At 39.0% G+C, this 24,282-nt stretch overlaps 2 protein-coding genes and 2 long non-coding RNA genes across 4 annotated transcripts; 2 read left to right on the top strand and 2 right to left on the bottom strand.

Annotated features, from left to right (window-relative positions):
- The first annotated feature begins 4,433 nt into the window (after nucleotides 1-4,433).
- LOC117480310 (IGF-like family receptor 1) lies at nucleotides 4,434-10,567 on the top strand. Its single transcript, XM_034127603.1, has 8 exons — nucleotides 4,434-4,546; nucleotides 4,626-4,818; nucleotides 7,118-7,145; nucleotides 7,241-7,288; nucleotides 8,795-8,846; nucleotides 8,926-9,006; nucleotides 9,212-9,316; nucleotides 9,982-10,567. Exons 1-8 carry the CDS (start codon nucleotides 4,456-4,458, stop codon nucleotides 10,305-10,307), a joined length of 924 nt encoding a protein of 307 aa, XP_033983494.1. The 5' UTR covers nucleotides 4,434-4,455; the 3' UTR covers nucleotides 10,308-10,567.
- LOC117480330 lies at nucleotides 10,564-13,682 on the bottom strand. Its single transcript, XR_004555655.1, has 2 exons — nucleotides 13,015-13,682; nucleotides 10,564-12,527 (listed from the first exon to the last, which is right to left on the bottom strand). It is a non-coding gene; the product is annotated as an uncharacterized LOC117480330 (long non-coding RNA).
- A 4,893-nt stretch (nucleotides 13,683-18,575) lies between these two features.
- LOC117480515 (IGF-like family receptor 1) lies at nucleotides 18,576-19,085 on the top strand (the record flags this gene model as incomplete). Its single annotated transcript, XM_034127859.1, has 1 exon — nucleotides 18,576-19,085. A coding segment is annotated over one exon (240 nt), but the record flags the coding sequence as incomplete, so codon positions are not given.
- A 243-nt stretch (nucleotides 19,086-19,328) lies between these two features.
- LOC117480331 lies at nucleotides 19,329-22,559 on the bottom strand. The gene is made up of 2 exons (XR_004555656.1): nucleotides 21,892-22,559; nucleotides 19,329-21,404 (listed from the first exon to the last, which is right to left on the bottom strand). It is a non-coding gene; the product is annotated as an uncharacterized LOC117480331 (long non-coding RNA).
- Between the last annotated feature and the right edge of the window lie 1,723 nt (nucleotides 22,560-24,282).

Raw genomic sequence — 24,282 nt, forward strand, 5'->3', positions numbered from 1 at the left:
CCAGTGCGGGTGGGAAACATCACATCCTCCACCCTGATCCTCAACACCGGAGCCCCGCAAGGCTGCGTGCTCAGCCCTCTCCTCTACTCCCTGTTCACACACGACTGCGTGGCCACATAGGCTACAGCTCCAACACCATTGTGAAGTTTGCTGACGACACGACCGTCATCGGCCAGATCACCGACAGCGACGAGACGGCCCTCAGGATTACAAAAATACCCCCATCACCCCAGCCACAAACTGTTCTGTCTGCTGCCGTCTGGCAGGCGGTACCGCAGCATCAGGACTAAAACCACCAGACTCAGGGACAGTTTCATCCCCCAGGCCATAAGACTGTTAAACACCTGAACTTAATCTGGCTGCAATTTAGAAATTATTTATCTAACATATCATATTCAATCACTTGTTAAAGACTCTTATTGGACTATTCCACTATTTCACTTTTTTACTATTTTTCTTTTTGTATGCACTATTTTTTCTGTTTTTGTTCTGTTTTATTGTGTTGCACTGTTGGAGGAGTCTGGCTGTGACCTAAGATTTTTATTGTCATAACTACACTCTAGCTATGTACGCATGACCAATAAAAGCCTTGAACCTTGAACCCTGACCAAACCTCCCACTCTGACACACTGCCTTCCCACAATCTTTTTTTATTTGCGGCCATCAAGCATTGGAATATGCTTCCATCTGAGCCCAAAATGTGCACAGACACTCTTTTTACCATCGTGCAAGACATTTATATTGAGTAACCAGTCTTGCCAAGATTAATTTGACTGTAGTTTCTAGTTCAAATAGATTGTAATAATATATTTGTATGGTACTAGATACTATGATCTGTACTTTGTTTTATAATTGTTTTTGCGATTGAGATACTATGTTTTAGTGTTGGCTGATGGATACTTGTGTTCCTGCCCAAGGACTGCAGCTGGAAATTATCTATTAGCTCTAATTTGGCCTGGATCATCTTTTCTCTTCCTGGGAAAAATGTATTTTTATGCATGGTCCTTGTTCAAGACAGAATCATTATAAAAAAAGCAAGGGATAGGGAATAGAGAATGTGGCTAAAGAAGAGGAACAGAGGGAAGAAACTGTGACAACATCTTGTTTGTTTAATCAGCATAAAAAAACAAGGAGTTAAAACAAAAACATCCTCTTTTAATGGGACAGTGTGTGCCAGACTATTGTGCAGTCATGCACAGAACCCCCCTCTAAAATGTTATATGGGTCAGCCTAACCCATGGACTGCTCAGAACAGTCAGTAACAAAACAGGATAAAGGGAATTCTGCCAACTAAGTGAGAGAGATATCATTTCCTGTTTTTCAAATAAAAACTCCTTTTTTCCCTTGGTTTCTCAGAGCACGGGAGAAATGCAATGACTTTCACACTGTTCTCGGGAATACTGACTTTACTGAAAGAAGATTATTTTTCTAAATGCATGTGTGAAATCGTAAATGAGCATCATATGGAACAGTTGGCAAATTATTGAGTGTAAACCAATTTTTAGTAATGAGAGTTCATCTGAAACCTTTGCCTTTTCCACTTGTTGTTTTCAGCCACATCTTTTTCGAGACGTCTGCATCCAGCCAAACCAGTGTGGGTGGATTAAAATTGTCCCTTGTGGTTTTTAAATGTTTAATAAAAATACTTCTTCAGCAGATCTCTAAGGTTACAGTTTTAGAATAAACAAAAATAAAAAGTCCCAATATAAATGGCTGGTATGTCATTCCTTTTAATGATGTGTGAAAGGCAATAAAAATACCACAAATACAAGTAAGAAAGGAAGCAAAAATAAGTCAAATTAAACCAAAAATGGTATGTTGCTATAAACCACTGGTTTATAGCAACATACCATTAAAGTTCATATGTAATTAATAATCTGATGATATCCGCTTTACCTGGCTTTGACTTCCACTATTATTGATTACTCACCTGTGGCCTCAACGATACCCTCCAAGATCAAGGATTATCTTAATTTGTTGATGCTGAGGGCTCAGTTCCTGAGGACAGTTAAAGTCAATATTGTGCAGACTGACTTTAGGTCCAACTGAGTGTCAAGATCATGGACAAGATTTGAGCTGAAATGAAGCAAGATCTAGTAAATCCCTTTGGTGTAAGAGGCGGCTCTCAGGAGAGCTAAAGGAAGTCTGATGTTGGTTTATTTTGGAACAGGCTTGGGAAGATCTGGAAAATCCCTTACAACGGTTTCCGTAAGTAGAAGAGATGAGTCTAACTTGAAATAACAAAAAAGCCATTGAGGTGACTTTCTCCAGCCGCACACAGTTTTGAATCTGAGTTAGTTTAAGTTCTGTAATGCCAGGTTTCTCCTTCTCAGTTGCTTCATTTTCTTCATTTAGCCTATAATATTTGCATTGGCCTTTTCCAGATTGTATACAAAACATATAAAACATAAAAACATGATTTCATCGAGTTAACCAATACATATTTGTGATACAATCAAGATCAAATGAAGTGTTTGACAAAACCCCAAATCACTGCCTTACATTTATCATGCCGATTTCAAAGTGAATTATATCTCCCAAAAGTGTGTATGGGTGACGATTTCGTCACCCATAGATTCCGGTTTGCAGGGCCTTCACCGTCCATGTCCCATCCTTGGAGGCCCTTGGAGGCCCCATGGCTGGCTCCTATGCTTCCAATAGATCCAGGGGACCCTTTGTTCCCAATGTTGAGGTCTCGTATTGCATCAGGATGCATAAGAGAAATTCAAAAGCAAGAAACAAGAGCAGCAGAGAATGAGTGTTATTGTAGGTTACAAGGTTATTGCATTGATTTAAGTCACACAGGATATATTACACCCTGGCCGGCAGGAGGAGCACTTAGCTCCTTAAAATAAATACAAGCTTGTTTATAGTTCTTTAAACACAGTGCTTTAACCCAAAATAACTCCCACTTGTTACAAACAATACAACTCTGATGGTATTTTTTAAATATAGCTTTACAAACATATGGTTTAAATACAAACCATGAGTAACATTTCTACAGCTGTTTGTAGAAAGAAATAGCATATTTGGTTTACAGGAAAGAATGCAAAGGTTATCCAAAAGCATTACCAGACAGTAAATTCAACGTTTGGACATACTCCACTTAAAGCTTGTGTTTTACTAAATAAGGGAGCAGACTAAAGGTTTCAGTATGAATACACTGACTTTAAAAGGTCAGTTTCACATCAAAGTGCAGTAGGTTCAAATTAGGCTTTTGTGGCCTTCAGGGATGAACCATTTGAAAGGTTAAACTCGACCATGACATGCATTCAGCAGTGTGTGTTCTTCAGACACTTCCCCAAAAATGTGATGAATATTTTCCAATGACTAAACGTTTTTGAAAGTAGTATGTTAGTTGAGGAACAAATTGTACATAAGTCAGCACATAAATCGTCATTCAAAGTCACTGTCTTGAGATTAATGCAACACTTTTTTGCAAGTCCATATCTTCTTATATTTAAGAATATTACTCAACGAGGAATACCTGCCTGTCAGCCTTCCATCTGTGCACAAACTTATCTCTTGCCCTCATTGGTCATGTGCGCGTTCGTGTGTGTTGGAGGAGGGGCTCTGTAAGGAAGTGGCAGATTTTTTCCGGTTGTGTATTTTCAAATTCTCGCTCACTCGAGCTGGTTTCTCCAAAATTACCTACTCCACCTTTAAGAAGAGATGGCCGAAGAGAGGGACAAAGATGCAGAATGTTACAGTTACACCATACAGTCAATGAGTAATGGTTTATATCTTAACATTACAGTCTCCATGACCAAGATGAGATTAGGCAATGGGTTAGCCTGTTTTCTTAAGCTTTAGACAAAACCCTCCAATCAGAGAGGACCCTATGTTTTAACACACACAAAAAGAACAGTTTTTTTACACCAGGCTGCAGGAGGCTGAACTCTCTCCCCTCCTGCTATGGACAATCTACAATAAATGCACATTTGATGGACAATCTTGCACCAAAGATATTGATATTGAAGTGACTGTTATTTATTGATTGTTGTGGTTTTTTAATCTTAATATGTGCATAGGCCTATGTGTAAATGTGTCTATTTATTGTGTATAGGATATACATATTTTATACATATTTGTATATAGCCTGTCTGTATACTGTATAATTTTACATTCGGGATTGCTGGAAACGTCATTTCGATCTCTCTGTCTGTAAACACAAACTGAGTAAGATTGACATTAAAGTTGACTTTGACTTTGACACACACACAACACAAACTTCTTATTTTTTTTTTTTTTCGCTGCTGAGTTTTTCACAAAATAATTAAAAAGTAAACCAGGATGGAGACATGTTTTCCTTTTTTGAGGAACAATAATGGGACCTCTACCACCGACGAGTTGTTGCACTTACTTCAAAGTACTCTTGAGTGGGTGGGTCTTTGTCTAGACTAGAGCAAAACCCTAAATCTGCATTCAGTCTTGTGTGTTGGACAAAGAGGCGTTATGTCTACTCGCCGCTTGTTGCACTCTGATAAATGCAATCATACCACCTACTGGGATACACGAACATGCGTGTCGTGTCCTATAAAACCAGGTATGTATTCTTTTGTATAATGTTTATATTTATATTCTATCATACTGTATGCTATTATTTTGCTATTTTTACGACCAAGGATACCAAGTCACACCTAACTGTGGACATGATGACGACGGAGGACAACACGAAGTCGGCAACGAAGAGTGCAAAGAAAACACTTTTAATGATGGAAGCAAAGCATTTTGTCGACCCTGTGGTTCATGTCGACCCGGGTTTAAAGTGTCGAGTCCGTGCACGACAACTAATGACATCCAGTGCGAAGATCCAGGGTAAGAAGAGTTTGATAACGTAACCAGGATAAATTAGAATACTGTCGATATGATTTTAAAAAGGAAAAATGACATTTACCTTGCGCTCGAGCCTACTCCAGTAGCCTAAATACGAACTGTTAGACACATCACGCACCTACCACGTAGCGGGACACATCATACCATTAAAGACCGCGTTGTGTTTTCACAACAAATAGCCTAAAAAACAGTATTTAAAGAAAAAAAAAGAATTTCACAGAGATGGGAGAAGCAGGGCGGTTCTAGGGGGGGGGGGGGGGGGGGCTTTAAAGGAACTAAATCAAATCAGATACCCGGATTTACAGTGGAGATTAAACTGTTCATTACCTTATAAAAGCAAATACTGTTTATGTTTTTTAATTAAATTGTCACTTAAAGTTACTAAAACAAATACTCTAAACGAAAAAACTACTGAAACAAAGGACTGTAACTTACATTTACCAAAACAAATACCTTTACAAAAACAAATACCAATTACTGTATTTTATGTTTATTTTACAAAATGACTTTATATACTGTCTTTGTCTTTTTAACCCACTTTTATTGTGCCCCTCTCATGAAATAACTGGCCCCAGTCTGGCCCCCCCCCCCAGTAAAATTGGTCTAGAACCGCCACTGAGAAGTATACTCAGATCTTGTACTTAAGTAGAAGTACCAGATTGTAGGAATACTCTGTTAAAAGTCCTATATTCAAAATGTTACTTGAGTAAAAGTACAAAAGTATTAGCATCAAAATATACATAAAGTACCCAAAGTAAAAGTACTCCTGCAAATTGGTCCATTTCAGAATAATATATATGATATGCTTTGATTATAATTATTGATGAATTAAAGTGTTATCAAAGCTGTTAAAGGTGCAGCTAGTTTTAATTAGTTGATTATATTTCACATCATTAATCCAAATCTGTAAAGTAACTAAAGGTATTAGATAAGTAAAAGTACACTATTTACCTCTGAATTGTAGTGGAGTACAGGTTCAAAATATAGCATAAAATGGAAATACTTAAGTTAAAGGTAGGGTAGGTAAGTTTGAGGAACCGGCTCGAGATCGCTAGAATTTGAAAATACACAACCGGAGAAAATCTGCCACTTCCTTATGCTGCGTTCACACCGGACGCGATGCGACTATTCACTTCGCTCTAATCGCTCCTATCGCATCGCTCTAAACGCTGGAGTTTCACCGCGGCTGCCAGCTGTGTTTACTCGCATCATTCAAACAAGACGCGCTGGCTCTGGAGCTACAACTACAACAAATGAACATATTTTACCGTGATTAAATTGTAATACACGTTTCTAAATGATGCCGAAGTAACAACATACTGATACCGGTTAGTAACAACCATGAATGAATGCTTGACAAGTCTGCAGACAAGACGGCAGGTGAAAAACCTTTTAAAATGCTTGTTTTCTGAATGAAGATCGGGTCGACCAGGCTAAGCTAACGTTGTATATGCTCATTCCACACTCATAACAACGGCCTACAGACATAAATAAAGCAGCGACTGTATTCGTCATGACACAGACAGTCTGTGGTTTGTACTTGTTTAACTTTTGTCCAGTTTCTGAACATATATGAGGAGCTGTGAGCTCTGTGTGCTAACAGCTAACGGCTGATGTTGTGTGGTTGAACGTCAGTGACGGCGGCTGAGATCCTCACCGCTGATTGGCTTCCGCGAGAACGCGTCACGTGAATTTGACGCTCGAGTTGAAAAAATTGAACTCTCGCGTTTAACGCGGCACCGTTCAATCGCCTCAATCGCGGGATTCGCGCCACATCCACCGCTTCATGCGCGCCGTCGGAGCGAATTCGCGTCTGTCCGCGTCTCTGCATTGACTTTACATGTAATCGCGCCGCCCCCAAACATCGCATCGCGTCCGGTGTGAACGCAGCATTATAGAGCCCCTCCTCCAACACACACGAACGTGCACATGACCAATGAGGGCACGAGATAAGTTTGTGCACAGATGGAATGCTGACATCCAGTTATTTTAGCCGGGCCGGCTAAAATGATTGGTCATGCTTTTTACAGTATTACGGCTTCCACAGATGACATTTTTTTATGGATTTTTTGTCAAAGCACTTAAGATATTCATTGCTATCGGGATGTTAAGAGCATTCCATGGAATATAACAAAAAGTGTATCTCGAGCCGTTTTCTCAAACTTACCTACCCCACCTTTAAGTACAAGTTTATCAAAATTGTACTTAAGTACAATACTTGAGTAGATGTACTTAGTTACTTTACACCACTGTTCTATTGCTTTTTTTTTTATTTCTCTAGAAGCGGAACGACCGGAGTTCCTGTCACAGTAAGTGAACTGTCTGTAAGCATTAGTATTGGTATTACTAATGACGTTATTAATTGATTGGTGTACATGATCCCAGTTTCTATTTTCCTCCTCAGGTACCAACATCGAAGCATGTTTCAACTTTTCTCAGCATTAGACCAACGGTAATCCATGTGGTCTCTTTTTCCCTTTACCCTATTAAAGTGTGAAGAACAGGCCAAGAAGGGGAAACTGGGGACTGTTGCAACAAGTCCTATTCGTCCAGTCAGAAACATGCTGTTGTGATGACACTCACACTGTAGATGCTCAGTCAGGCCCTCCAACCACCAAGAAAGCAACACTTACATTGTATATGTGCTGCTGAATTTATTGAAAATAAGTAGTTCTGGAGGTACGAAGTTATTCTGTCAAAGTCTGTCTTGCACATGCTTATGACAACAATATGTTAAAGACAAACAGATTCGGGGGTAATATAAAATATATTCAACTCAAATACAAATTTGTATTGCTTTTTCAATCTGCACAAGTCATTGTATGGTTGATATAAGCATAGGCGGATTTTGCGGGGGGGGCATTGCCATAGTGGCTGAAATATGTTACAGCATTACTACGTCGAAAACTGTTCCAATACAAATATTTCGTATGTCAATATTTAATAAGGTAGGACACTGGTTAATAATATTGTAGCGTGTTCAAGTAACCAAGGGATATAGTAGTTATCAAATAAGTATAAGATGTGCACAGTTTTACAGTTATGTAATGCACTGTTGTTGGGGGGAGAGACCGCCCCTTCCATATGAGTGTGTGTGTACGGCGGGCATGGAAAAGTCCCCTCCCCTCACACATACACACACGCTTCAAATCAAGTTGCATAAATACTTGAGCTACGTTTTTATTATAATTACTGTGAAATGTATTGTGTTTTCGTCATTATTTCAACAAATACACACTTGCAACTGATAACACTGGCAATGATTTTATATTTATCAGACTATTAAAAAAAAATCATGCTTCAAAAAAGTGGGGGCTCCACATAAGTGGGGGGACGGCGATCCCCCGCGTCCAACGACCACTACTGCGTAGCACCCCACGCAATAGTTGGGACTGTGTATTGACGTCAGTAAAAAAGGTTTGCCCCCCCAAGCACAAATGTCAAACTCCGCCTATGGATATAAGGATAATTGACCAACAGAGGTTCTTACACTCAAATATATATTTGGTACGATCTGTCATGTAATCATCTTTAAATGCGTTGGATAATAAGCACACATACATAACGTACGTTTAATTTATATAAAAATGTGGTTTGTCTAGACCAAATAGTCTCTAAGGCAATTGAGAGAAATGCAAAAACGTGTTGCAACCGTCCCCAGTCTGCCCTACTTGTGCGGATTGTAATGAAAGCAGCCAAATACTACTTAGTCATTTGTGTCAGGAAATTACCTCTCTTATTAGAATATTTCCAGGCACTTTACAAAAAAAGAATTCCAAATTCCATATGCTTTAAAAAAAAAATGATAAGCTTACAAGAATAGCAAAGCCATTAAATGTTCCTTTAAAGTAAATTGTGTGTATATTTGAGAGTAACATGGTTTTGGTTTTGGGTGTGTTTTTATCTTTGGTCTGGGTTAGAGATGACTTCACCCAAACATGTTACTGTTTCATTTCAGACTCAGATAAACGAAGAGGGTACTTTCCCACCCAGTCCAGGCGCACCAATGTGTAAGCAAGCCCACTCTTGATTATGGAGAAAGACACATTTTTTTTGTTTCTCTACATTTTTTTGTTTCTATTTCTGCAGGGGCGGTACCGTTAGTCATCCTAATTTCCATCACACTTGTTGTGATCTGCGCTTGTCTTATCTTCAGGAAGCGGAAAAGAGGTGTGCATATTGAGAGATAATGTTTAAAAAAGATAAATAAGCATTCAAGTGGAAATCAAGTTCCTCAGTTGTAGTCAATTGAGGGTCTGGGAAAATACCAACATCCGTCAAGCAAATATTGTTTTGATCCCCCCACAATGTTTTCATCTCGTGGTGGTTCTGGCTTTGATCATAACTGTTTATTTCATGCTTGTGTTTAACACAGGACAGCAGACAGTGTTGAGTTACAGCAGAAGATCTTCCTACGTCAATGCAGGGTTCGCCCCCCTGTCTGCTCCAACTGGTAACAATGATCAGAAGGGCCTCCTCAGTGAGTGGAAATTACAATTGTAATCTGTCTGTGACATTGATAAGATCAAGGGGTATCAGTAATGTGTACATAATAATGAGTACATCGTTATCTGCTGGAAGAGTATCGATGAGTATGGCCCACTGAACAGCCGATAGTTGTAGAAGAAGTACTGAGATATTTTTCTAAAGTAAAAGTAGCAAAACTACATTTAAAAATATATTAAAAAGTTTAAGTCCTGCACTCAAAAGCTTGATTAGGTAAAGTATAAGCATTGGCATAAGAATATACGTAAAGTATCTGTGAGGGAAACTTCTGAAGCAATTGGAAACCGGACTCAGAGAGACACGGGGAGAGCTGGAGCTTTGATGGCAAATACTGATGGTTTATTTATTATTTACACAGCCTGTAAAGGTTCAGCTCATTTTAATTACTATGTGTACTACTACTGCATATCTTAACCTATAATATCAAAGTTAATTTCACTATCTTTTGTATGTGGTAATAATCTGTCAATTAAAGTAATTAAAGCTGTCGGATGAATGTAGTGGAGTAAAAGGTACAATATTGGCAGTAGTAGATGTAAAGTAGCATAAAATGGATATACTTTTCTAAAGTAAAAGTACCTCAAAATTTGACTTAAGTACAGTACTTGAGTAATTACACCTCATAATTTTCCTCTTCAGGTCCCAACGTCCTGTCAGCACCTTTACAGACCGTGCTGGACAACCTGGATGTTTTGGAAGAGCTGGTGATATTGCTGGATCCAGAGAGCCATGGAGTTAAAACCACCAAACATCTGGCGTCTCACTGCTCCTTCCCTGCCACCTGGATCACTTACACCTACTCCATGAAGGAGAGCAAGAGCCCGCTGAAAGCCGTGTTTGAGGGGGTCACCAGCAGGCACCCCGAGTGGACAGTGGGGCACCTGGCTAAGCTGCTCGGACATATGAAGCGCTACGATGCCATCGCTGTTCTCGCCAAACTTGAACTGAACGTGATAGAGATGTAACATTCCTTCCACCATAGTACTAGGAGCAGTGGGCAGCTGTTGTAATTGTATTGAGCAATGGGGAGTGTCCGGTGCCTTGCTCAAGGGCACCACGGCAGGGCCCAGGAGGTGAACTGGAACCTCTCCAAGTACCAGTCTACACTCCATATTTTAAGTCTTTACGGGGACTTGAACCAGCGACCCTACGGCTCATTGCCGTATTGCTTTTCATCATTCTTTTTTCTACTTTAACCTTTTCAAATAAAAAAAATAGAAATGTATTCAAACATCTTAACATCTTTATTAAGCAAATAACATTATAAATAAAAAAGTGCATAGAAAAATTAAACAGGTTTAGAAATATGTATACAAATATTTACAAACCCAGGGTTTATTTGTACATGGTAACAAAGACGTACATTTAAAGATCACATATTTTCTTATTTTTTATGTCTTTTACACTTACTTTAAAATAACCCTACTATATATATATATCTATATATATATATATATATATATTTATATATATTTTTATATATATGTGTATATATAACATACAGCTTTCTTAACAGATTCTGGGAGAGATGGTCATGATAACTTCAGGTTTTGACTAGTGCTTCCATCCTTCATTGCAAACTCACACACACACAGTGACAAACAGAGGCACCTACAGACACACACACTCACACAGACTCACACACACTCACCAGCTCTGCCAGACATTAAAACCATGATACTCTTTAAATTACCATCCTCTCTTTTTGCATCAGTATTCCCAAACATCTGTCTAAACAGCTGAGGTAGAATCCTTGCAAGGAGTTGGGAGTGACTCTGCTCTTGTTGTCAGCTAGGTGATTGACACAAGGTAATCTGGGCTCCATCCCAGTGATTGGACATGCAAGAAGGAAAGGGGATTAAGATCAAGACAAAACGTAATGAGGGGAAAAAAAGATGATCATTGGCATGGGGAGGGAAACAGTGCTCACTTTACTCCTGTGGATGATTCTAAGACCGTCAGTAATTTACCGTAAGAAAAAAATAAAAATATAAATGATTCTTTAAAAATACCTGCTTAATAGAACAACTTCTGTCAATAAAGGCTTGAATGCATGACACAACTGCCCCAAATGAAAATTCAAGTAAATTAGTAAAAGGACATCAGTTGTAAACAAACAAGAGATAGGGGGAGATCTCCTCATACACTAGACCGCCACCATTTATACAAAGCACAACCTTTTACCATTAAAAAAAGAAATCTGAACATGAATAAATATCACTACCAATTAGAACAGTGTGTGAATTACAAAAGCCTCATCAATGACGGCACTGAACACCGGCTAAAAACAACATTGAACATTATTTTAAGGTGCCGAGCACACTCTCTCAACTCCATCTCAGACTCAGTGTTTTCTGGATGGAGCAGGAGCCGAACACACACTCAGTGGCGATGCAAAGATATCAACTAGCAGGTTTTTTAAAGATGAAGATAATTTGTATGTTTGATGGTTATTTATGTGCAACTGTAGGGCAGCACATCTTATTGCAATAAGTAATGAGCATCTGCCATGAGACACATCAAATATATATTTAAAAAAACTATTATTCACCACAACTCTTAACCTTTGGCTTGGGTAGTGTTTGCTACATACACTGTACAGCGGAAAAAAAACAGGCCTTGAAGACATGTCTCTGCCTTTATAAATATGACACTGAGTGAAACCGTTATACCATTATCTATTTTGAAATCTACACAGGAAGAGAGTAGGTGACGCGTGGCACGCCAATGATCCGAAGTGTGAAACTTAACGGACACTAAACTCTAATGACAATAAGAGTGCTGCTTGAGTGCATCAATTTAGGATAAATGGTGAATAAACAGCTAAACAATTCCTGATTTGCAGGACATCTTCGTCCAACTAGAGACATAAAAGACCCATCAAAACTTAGCACCATGGTTGTTTTGTTATTCACTGGAAAACAAAAAGATAACAATATGCTTGCGGCCTTCCACGGAAGCAAAAATACGTTAAATGAAACCAAAACTTCTATGTTGCTATAAACCACTGGGGTGAATAGAAACATCTGTTGGGGGACCCTTAAAGTTCATATGTAATTAATAATCTGATGATATCCGCTTTACCTGGCTTTGACTTCTACTATTATTGATTACTCACCTGTGGCCTCAACGATACCCTCCAAGTTCATGATTATCTTAATTTGTTGATGCTGAGGGCTCAGTTCCTAGAGAGGACAGTTAAAGTCAATATTTTGCTGACTGAGTGTCAATATCATGGACAGGATTTGAGCTGAAATGAAGCAAGATCTAGTAAATCCCTTTGGTGTAGGCTTCTAAAGGAAGTCTGATGTTGGTTTATTTTGGAACGTGCTGTGGAAGTCCTGGAAAATCCCTTACAACGGTTTCCGTAAGTAGAAGAGATGAGTCTAACTTGAAATAACAAAAAAGCCATTGAGGTGACTTTCTCCAGCCGCACACAGTTTTGATTCTGAGTTAGTTCAAGTTCTGTAATGCCAGGTTTCTCCTTCTCAGTTGCTTCATTTTCTTCATTTAGCCTATAATATTTGCATCGGCCTTTTCCAGATTGTATACAAAACATATAAAACATAAAAACATGGTTTCATCGAGTTAACCAATACATATTTGTGATACAATTGTGATACAATCAAGATCAAATGAAGTGTTTGACAAAACCCCAAATCACTGCCTTACATTTATCACGCAGATTTCAAAGTGAATTGTATCTCCCAAAAGTGTGTGTGGGTGACGATTTTAGATTCCGGTTTGCAGGGCCTTCATCGTCCATGTCCCATCCTTGGAGGCCCTTGGAGGCCCTTGGAGGCCCCATGGCTGGCTCCTATGCTTCCAATAGATCCAGGGGACCCTTTGTTCCCAATGTTGAGGTCTCGTATTGCATCAGGATGCATAAGAGAAATTCAAAAGCAAGAAACAAGAGCAGCAGAAAATGAGTGTTATCGTCTAGGTTACAAGGTTATTGCATTGATTTAAGTCACACAGGATATATTACACCCTGGCCTCCTGAAAATAAATACAAGCTTGTTTATAGTTCTTTAAACACATTGCTTTAACCCAAAAGAACACCCACTTGTTACAAACAATACAACTCTGATGGTATTTTTTAAATATAGCTTTACAAACATATGGTTTAAATACAAACCATGAGTAACATTTCTCCAGCTGTTTGTAGAAAGAAATAGCATATTTGGAGCTAAGCGCTGTCATCCAGCTGCAGTCAACACTCCATCTGTGTTTTGGTTTACAGGAAAGAATGCAAAGGTTATCCAAAAGCATTACCAGACAATAAATTCAACGTTTGGACCAACACATTCTCACTCCCAACTCGGCCTATGTTGACGTTATGTCAGGGTCCCTGTCGTCACTTTCCAACGCAAGGGGGGGCCCTTTAGCGTCGAGTTTCAACTATCAGGGAGTCCCATTGACTTGCATAGAGCTCCCTGAACGTTGGTAATAGACGAGTTGGGATCGCGGCGAAATGCTCTCCGCACTCCGCAGATCCATTCTCACAGCGTTTATCAACCTTTTTCTAACTCAATATCAAGCCACACTTATTGTTTTTACTTCTTTATTTTAATTGAATAATGTCGGACTTTTGTTGCTGTCAGTTAGGGGGAGAGGGGCTCAGAATACTGAAATCTGTATTGCTTCTAATTTTGTATTATTTTCGAAACCACACACTGTTATTTACTCGACAATAAGGCACAATTATCCTTGTGTTTATTTATTTGTTTGATTGTATAATGTCTGACTTTTGGAGTCCGTCAGGACCGACAGTCGGGTTATGGCTAGAAAGGATCCGTCTTGTGTAAATATGACGTCACGTTCTCGTTGTAACTCTCGTTGTAATTGGAGCGGCTCGGAAACACATCTACAGCAGTAACATGCAACATACACATTAATGCAGCAGCAATATTAATAGAGAAACATCAGACATAACCCATTTTATTGCACCAGGAGCTATCTTGGGACTTTTACTGCGACAACGTTGACTTGCCTGTGAATACAAAATAAACCATAGTGTTGGTGATCTACAGTGTTGTCATTCTTCTTTGAACAGCAAGACCGCTAACACCCTATTTCAACAACCACACTCCCTGTAATTGACATAATTAATAGATAGTTTAGCTTCTCACCATCATTTGCTGTGGCCCACTGATGTTAAAGATCGTAACTGAAAGGCTGCCTGCCAAACGTAAACATTCAGCCACGTGACTTGCAAACTCTCGCGAGAGTTTTACACAAGACGGATCCTTTCTAGCCATAACCATGGATGTATAATAAGAACGGCCATAACCCAACCCGACTGTCGGAGCAGCTCATTCGAAAACAGGAAGCTGTATTTTCAAAATAAGAGTTCATTTTAATATTGTGTTTGATAATATGTTTTTTATTAACTAGACCACTGGGTCATGTTAAGACCATATTTTCTGTCGGTTTGGTGTTACAAATATAAAAACAATATATGTGTGGATAACAAAATACATCCATCATAAACTAAACTGGAAACAGCAGTATATTTTATTGTGTTAACACTGTAAACTTGAGTGCTTTAACCGCCTAGTGGTTAAAGCACGTTATTGAATTTTTGTTGTTGATACGTTATATTTGATGAAAACATAAAAATATTAACCTGTTAAGTCCCGAGCCTGTTTTCCAGGTCTCAGGCTCGAAAATGACATTTAAGAGAACAAATGACCATAACTACACTTCTAAAAGGGGAAAATTAATAATATTTTATCCAAACTATAACATATAATAAGTACCCTGTATCAAGATTGATGCAAAACAAGTGAAATTTGACCTTTTTAGAGAGATTTAGCAAAAAAAAAAACACGTTTGGGGTCATTTGGGTGCATTTTCCATATCTCTGGCCCCCCTTGGTCGATTTTGATGATTGACATCTCTTTTTAACCGCTAGAGCCAATGGAATTGAGGGAAAGTTCCACATACACACACACGTTACCAAATAAGGAGTGAGAGTGACCCGTAGCAAAAACCGGAAGCTGCACTAACCTATGGTGGCTACCATTAGCAGCTAATATTTATTTTCCGATTTTTGCATAAAAATTGAATTATGGATTATCAATAATTTTTTCAAAGTGACAGACACATTGGATTAACCTATGGATTAACCTTCAGACGCGTTTTTTGTCGTTTTAATGCCATTGAACACAACTTTTGATCAGAATAACCGCTAAAGGTGAGCATATCTCCGTGTTTTGCTACCTAAAGCTACGTCGTGTGTTGTCTGTATTTGCTTCCCCTGTCACGAGTTCTAATCGCTCAGTGATGATACTTATATTTCTATAATCTGTGGAATCTCAGGATGTTAGCTAAACTTGTTTGTGCAGATCCAATAAGTATATCGATCGGTATAGCTAGAGTTCTGTGCTAAGTGCGTTAGCATGTTTTCGCTCAGGGCTCATTTAGACCCTTCTTTTGAGACTTGTGTTTTGTTTCGGTAAAAATGGTTCGTATCATCAGTTAGCTGAGTTTCTTCCCGTTAGGAGGGTATGACACATTCATAGTTTTTCTTTAATATTAAGAAGCCCTGAGACACAGTGTCGTGAAAAAAAAAAAAAAAAGACCCGCCGAAGGGGTCTTTGGGGCTTAAAGGAGAGGTGTCATGGCCATTTCCACTGATCATAATTCCATTGTTGAGGTATACTAAAATAGATTTATACTGTGCAATTTTCCAAACTCACATTGGTTTCGCATAAAGTATGTGTATTCAGCAGTATTCACTCTCTCCACTAAACGGCTCGTTGGAGCTCTTGCCCCCCCCTCCCTGTGAGCCTTGTGTGCTCCGATTGGTCAGCTCGGCCACTCTGTTCTGATTAGTCAACCACCAGAGAGGCTCCGCCCATGTCTAACAGTGCTTTTTTCGGCTCGCTCTCAGCCGAACAACAGTCTTATAATGGCCTCGGTACAGCCGTATATTTTATACGCTAACTAACCGAACTGTACCTACAACTGTTGTTATAGAAGAGTAAGTTATTTTTACCTGTAATAAACTACTACTGTTTGATGAGAAATCAAATCATGGTTTGCTATATATGAATGATATGTTATAGGAGCAAATCATTCAGGAAAGAAAGGATAGGCCTACTAAGTATTTCCATCAAACTTTATTTTTAGAAATGTACAAAATGAACATGCGTAAATATACATATATACACTGTATATCATCCATTCCTCCCCTTATAGGCGTTTTCTGCATCTTGCCTATCGCAGCTTTGTGAGCGGCTGCCGGGGCTTTTTAGGACGAGGCTTTTTAGGACGAGGCATCAGAGTGGGTCATCCTGTGTGTGTGTTGTCCGCCAGATACGCCAGGAGTTTCCTGATCTGGCTGGACGAAATCAAATGCAAATCACAAAATATTAGAGAAACTTAGTTGTTTTAGATTCGTTAGTAGTAGTTGTGGGAGGAGTGTGTATCTATCTAATCTATCTATCTAATCAACACAGTTAGCTTGCCAGCTAATATGCTAACCGTTTGCTAGTTGTTCAGTGTAATATGCTATAGGCTACTATACTATACTATACTATGAACAACAGTGGTTCATATTAGGCTATCAAGAACATGTTTACAATTGCAATCTTATACGGGTAGTCTGCTACATTCATTGTAGCTGGCATAACAACAATGTTTTCCCGAGCAAACTAATGTCTAGCTCCGTTTTTTAGCTCGGAAGCATACACGCTAGGAACGCCAGCTATAATGTAATTACGTTTCGCGACTGACTGTACGGTAAATCACCCGGAGTATACTGTCTATGAGTATTTCGTGTGTGAATGCAGACATTCTCCTGCTATGAGATACATGTATGTAAGGCCATCTGCTGATATTAGAGTTGATATATGGAAACGCTAGCAACTTAGTTAGCACAGTTAGCACTGTGTCAATGGCTTAGCAGTCCGACACACGTTTACACATTTAAACAGTCGTGGTAGATACCTTGTTTGATAAATACACAAATAACAATGCAAACTTACAGGTTGTGTACCCGAATCTTCCCCTGCTCCAAATGGTCCAAACAAACTAGGAATAGCATCGTCCTTCAGTTTCAAATGCTGTGCATATCCGGCCTCAAACTGGGCAATGTTTTGGAAGCTTTCGTCTGTGAAATGCCGTGCACACAGTAACGTTCTTCGAACCTCTGAAGGAACAGTGTTAAACAGACATTTCAACCACTGACTTCGTCGTGGTTCTTCCGTCGGTAGGACAAACAACTCAGCTTTCTCCTCACATTTCAGGAAACAGGTCCTTGGCATTGGCATGACTGGATCGATTGTGAACTGAACCAGAGCTTCCAACAGTAAATGTTAGGCTGGCAGAGGGTGCGCCAGCGCCGCTGGGTGTGGCCATAGCTCTTCTGGATTGGTCCATTTTGTTCCGGGTACCGCATGACATCATGCCGTACCCGGAATAATCAAATGGACAGTGACGTATCTCCAACGAGGCGTTTTGGGGAGGTATTTTCTGTGTTAAGTTTTACTCGCTACAGGGTGTACTTTGAGGGTTTTGACTCTGCACACCGTTTACATGCATAAAAACCTTCATAACACACAAGGGGACGGGTAATAACCGGAAAAGCATGACACCTCTCCTTTAAGAGTACATACTTTCATAGGGGGAAAGTAGAAGGTCAATGATAGAAATATAGAATAGAACATATCAATAAGATACTGTAAGTGATCTCTACAATAAAACAGTTTAGTGCAGGATGTCCAAAGATATTAATAGGAGGATGTGCAAAACAGAAAAACTAATTTAAACATTAAAGAATACTCGTTTGAATAAGAAAAAAGCTTTGGGGGTATCTACAGATAAATATTAAGCCTGACAAAGTACTTAAAGGTGGGGTAGGTAATTTTGGAGAAACCAGCTCAAGTGCGCTAGAATTTGAAAATACACAGCCGGAAAAAATCTACCACTTCCTGACATGACCAATGAGGGCACGAGATAAGTTTGTGCACAGATGGAAGGCTGACAGGCAGGTAGGCAATCCAGTTATTTTAGCCGGGCCGGCTAAAATGATTGGTCGTGCTTTTTACAGTACTACGGCTTCCACAGATGAAAGTTTTTTATGGATTTTTTGTCAAAGCACTTAAGATATTCATTGCTATCGGGATGTTAAGAGCATTCCATGGAATATAACAAAAAGTGTTTCTGAAGTGAATTACCTACCCCACCTTTAAGTACAGTACTTGAGTAATTGCACCCCATAATTTTCCTCTTCAGGTCCCAACGTCCTGTCAGCACCTTTACAGACCGTGCTGGACAACCTGGATGTTTTGGAAGAGCTGGTGATATTGCTGGATCCAGAGAGCCATGGAGTTAAAACCACCAAACATCTGGCATCTCACTGCTCCTTCCCCGCCACCTGGATCACTTACACCTACTCCATGAAGGAGAGCAAGAGCCCGCTGAAAGCCGTGTTTGAGGGGGTCACCAGCAGGCACCCTGACTGAACAGTGGGGCACCTGGCTAAGCTGCTCGGATATATGAAGCGCTACGGTGCCATCGCTGTTCTCACCAAACTTGAACTGAACGTGATAGAGATGTAACATTCCTTCCACCATAGTACTAGGAGCAGTGGGCAGCTGTTGTAATTGTATTGAGCAATGGGGAGTGTCCAGTGCCTTGCTCAAGGGCACCACGGCAGGGCCCAGGAGGTGAACTGGGACCTCTCCAAGTACCAGTCGGCACTCCATATTTTAAGTCTTTACGGGGACTTGAACCACGACTCACAGTCTAAGCCGGACAGTTAAGACTCCAGAGTTTGGGCTTTCTGCAATCATTACTGAAAAAGCTCCAACATGTAATCCAATCTGAGGTTGGTCTGAGTAAGCATACTCAGACCAACCTATCCTGTTATGTCTTTATTTTTTCATTATTCCATTTTTTTTTTGGTAAAAAATATGAATTTATTTTCAAAATACCAACATTTCTTCTTGTAAAAGTAAGACTTAATTCACGAAACCTCAGACTCTTTGTTTTTTATTCTAACAGTGGCCTTTATACATTCTGAAAACAGTGTATTGCTTTTCATCATTCTTTTTTCTACATTAACCTTTTCAAATAAAAAAATAGAAATGTATTCAAACATCTTAACATCTTTATTAAGCAAATAACATTATAAATAAAAAAGTGCATAGAAAAATTAAACAGGTTTAGAAATATGTATACAAATATTTACAAACCCAGGGTTTATTTGTACATGGTAACAAAGACGTACATTTAAAGATCACATATTTTCTTATTTTTTATGTCTTTTACACTTACTTTAAAATAACCCTACTATATATATATATCTATATATATATATATATATATATTTATATATATTTTTATATATATGTGTATATATAACATACAGCTTTCTTAACAGATTCTGGGAGAGATGGTCATGATAACTTCAGGTTTTGACTAGTGCTTCCATCCTTCATTGCAAACTCACACACACACAGTGACAAACAGAGGCACCTACAGACACACACACTCACACAGACTCACACACACTCACCAGCTCTGCCAGACATTAAAACCATGATACTCTTTAAATTACCATCCTCTCTTTTTGCATCAGTATTCCCAAACATCTGTCTAAACAGCTGAGGTAGAATCCTTGCAAGGAGTTGGGAGTGACTCTGCTCTTGTTGTCAGCTAGGTGATTGACACAAGGTAATCTGGGCTCCATCCCAGTGATTGGACATGCAAGAAGGAAAGGGGATTAAGATCAAGACAAAACGTAATGAGGGGAAAAAAAGATGATCATTGGCATGGGGAGGGAAACAGTGCTCACTTTACTCCTGTGGATGATTCTAAGACCGTCAGTAATTTACCGTAAGAAAAAAATAAAAATATAAATGATTCTTTAAAAATACCTGCTTAATAGAACAACTTCTGTCAATAAAGGCTTGAATGCATGACACAACTGCCCCAAATGAAAATTCAAGTAAATTAGTAAAAGGACATCAGTTGTAAACAAACAAGAGATAGGGGGAGATCTCCTCATACACTAGACCGCCACCATTTATACAAAGCACAACCTTTTACCATTAAAAAAAGAAATCTGAACATGAATAAATATCACTACCAATTAGAACAGTGTGTGAATTACAAAAGCCTCATCAATGACGGCACTGAACACCGGCTAAAAACAACATTGAACATTATTTTAAGGTGCCGAGCACACTCTCTCAACTCCATCTCAGACTCAGTGTTTTCTGGATGGAGCAGGAGCCGAACACACACTCAGTGGCGATGCAAAGATATCAACTAGCAGGTTTTTTAAAGATGAAGATAATTTGTATGTTTGATGGTTATTTATGTGCAACTGTAGGGCAGCACATCTTATTGCAATAAGTAATGAGCATCTGCCATGAGACACATCAAATATATATTTAAAAAAACTATTATTCACCACAACTCTTAACCTTTGGCTTGGGTAGTGTTTGCTACATACACTGTACAGCGGAAAAAAAACAGGCCTTGAAGACATGTCTCTGCCTTTATAAATATGACACTGAGTGAAACCGTTATACCATTATCTATTTTGAAATCTACACAGGAAGAGAGTAGGTGACGCGTGGCACGCCAATGATCCGAAGTGTGAAACTTAACGGACACTAAACTCTAATGACAATAAGAGTGCTGCTTGAGTGCATCAATTTAGGATAAATGGTGAATAAACAGCTAAACAATTCCTGATTTGCAGGACATCTTCGTCCAACTAGAGACATAAAAGACCCATCAAAACTTAGCACCATGGTTGTTTTGTTATTCACTGGAAAACAAAAAGATAACAATATGCTTGCGGCCTTCCACGGAAGCAAAAATACGTTAAATGAAACCAAAACTTCTATGTTGCTATAAACCACTGGGGTGAATAGAAACATCTGTTGGGGGACCCTTAAAGTTCATATGTAATTAATAATCTGATGATATCCGCTTTACCTGGCTTTGACTTCTACTATTATTGATTACTCACCTGTGGCCTCAACGATACCCTCCAAGTTCATGATTATCTTAATTTGTTGATGCTGAGGGCTCAGTTCCTAGAGAGGACAGTTAAAGTCAATATTTTGCTGACTGAGTGTCAATATCATGGACAGGATTTGAGCTGAAATGAAGCAAGATCTAGTAAATCCCTTTGGTGTAGGCTTCTAAAGGAAGTCTGATGTTGGTTTATTTTGGAACGTGCTGTGGAAGTCCTGGAAAATCCCTTACAACGGTTTCCGTAAGTAGAAGAGATGAGTCTAACTTGAAATAACAAAAAAGCCATTGAGGTGACTTTCTCCAGCCGCACACAGTTTTGATTCTGAGTTAGTTCAAGTTCTGTAATGCCAGGTTTCTCCTTCTCAGTTGCTTCATTTTCTTCATTTAGCCTATAATATTTGCATCGGCCTTTTCCAGATTGTATACAAAACATATAAAACATAAAAACATGGTTTCATCGAGTTAACCAATACATATTTGTGATACAATTGTGATACAATCAAGATCAAATGAAGTGTTTGACAAAACCCCAAATCACTGCCTTACATTTATCACGCAGATTTCAAAGTGAATTGTATCTCCCAAAAGTGTGTGTGGGTGACGATTTTAGATTCCGGTTTGCAGGGCCTTCATCGTCCATGTCCCATCCTTGGAGGCCCTTGGAGGCCCTTGGAGGCCCCATGGCTGGCTCCTATGCTTCCAATAGATCCAGGGGACCCTTTGTTCCCAATGTTGAGGTCTCGTATTGCATCAGGATGCATAAGAGAAATTCAAAAGCAAGAAACAAGAGCAGCAGAAAATGAGTGTTATCGTCTAGGTTACAAGGTTATTGCATTGATTTAAGTCACACAGGATATATTACACCCTGGCCTCCTGAAAATAAATACAAGCTTGTTTATAGTTCTTTAAACACATTGCTTTAACCCAAAAGAACACCCACTTGTTACAAACAATACAACTCTGATGGTATTTTTTAAATATAGCTTTACAAACATATGGTTTAAATACAAACCATGAGTAACATTTCTCCAGCTGTTTGTAGAAAGAAATAGCATATTTGGAGCTAAGCGCTGTCATCCAGCTGCAGTCAACACTCCATCTGTGTTTTGGTTTACAGGAAAGAATGCAAAGGTTATCCAAAAGCATTACCAGACAATAAATTCAACGTTTGGACCAACACATTCTCACTCCCAACTCGGCCTATGTTGACGTTATGTCAGGGTCCCTGTCGTCACTTTCCAACGCAAGGGGGGGCCCTTTAGCGTCGAGTTTCAACTATCAGGGAGTCCCATTGACTTGCATAGAGCTCCCTGAACGTTGGTAATAGACGAGTTGGGATCGCGGCGAAATGCTCTCCGCACTCCGCAGATCCATTCTCACAGCGTTTATCAACCTTTTTCTAACTCAATATCAAGCCACACTTATTGTTTTTACTTCTTTATTTTAATTGAATAATGTCGGACTTTTGTTGCTGTCAGTTAGGGGGAGAGGGGCTCAGAATACTGAAATCTGTATTGCTTCTAATTTTGTATTATTTTCGAAACCACACACTGTTATTTACTCGACAATAAGGCACAATTATCCTTGTGTTTATTTATTTGTTTGATTGTATAATGTCTGACTTTTGGAGTCCGTCAGGACCGACAGTCGGGTTATGGCTAGAAAGGATCCGTCTTGTGTAAATATGACGTCACGTTCTCGTTGTAACTCTCGTTGTAATCGGAGCGGCTCGGAAACACATCTACAGCAGTAACATGCAACATACACATTAATGCAGCAGCAATATTAATAGAGAAACATCAGACATAACCCATTTTATTGCACCAGGAGCTATCTTGGGACTTTTACTGCGACAACGTTGACTTGCCTGTGAATACAAAATAAACCATAGTGTTGGTGATCTACAGTGTTGTCATTCTTCTTTGAACAGCAAGACCGCTAACACCCTATTTCAACAACCACACTCCCTGTAATTGACATAATTAATAGATAGTTTAGCTTCTCACCATCATTTGCTGTGGCCCACTGATGTTAAAGATCGTAACTGAAAGGCTGCCTGCCAAACGTAAACATTCAGCCACGTGACTTGCAAACTCTCGCGAGAGTTTTACACAAGACGGATCCTTTCTAGCCATAACCATGGATGTATAATAAGAACGGCCATAACCCAACCCGACTGTCGGAGCAGCTCATTCGAAAACAGGAAGCTGTATTTTCAAAATAAGAGTTCATTTTAATATTGTGTTTGATAATATATTTTTTATTAACTAGACCACTGGGTCATGTTAAGACCATATTTTCTGTCGGTTTGGTGTTACAAATATAAAAACAATATATGTGTGGATAACAAAATACATCCATCATAAACTAAACTGGAAACAGCAGTATATTTTATTGTGTTAACACTGTAAACTTGAGTGCTTTAACCGCCTAGTGGTTAAAGCACGTTATTGAATTTTTGTTGTTGATACGTTATATTTGATGAAAACATAAAAATATTAACCTGTTAAGCCCCGAGCCTGACAAATGACCATAACTACACTTCTAAAAGGGGAAAATTAATAATATTTTTTCTCAAAGCAATGATAAACCTGTGAGTTGGATGTAGAAAATTCAGAATCAATATAGATTTATTTTTATTTTAAAGTAAATTCAGATTGAACATAGTAAAAAAATGTAAATGATTGTGTCTGTCCAAAAAAAACACATTACTTATAGTGAAAACCACCCTTGAATGATGGGATGGTAGACTAAAAGCTTTAGGAATCCAAACTATAACATATAATAAGTACCCTGTATCAAGATTGATGCAAAACAAGTGAAATTTGACCTTTTTAGAGAGATTTAGCAAAAAAAAAACACGTTTGGGGTCATTTGGGTGCATTTTCCATATCTCTGGCCCCCCTTGGTCGATTTTGATGATTGACATCTCTTTTT

This window comes from Trematomus bernacchii, unplaced genomic scaffold (assembly GCF_902827165.1).
Source record: "Trematomus bernacchii unplaced genomic scaffold, fTreBer1.1, whole genome shotgun sequence".
Classification (NCBI taxonomy): domain Eukaryota; kingdom Metazoa; phylum Chordata; class Actinopteri; order Perciformes; family Nototheniidae; genus Trematomus; species Trematomus bernacchii.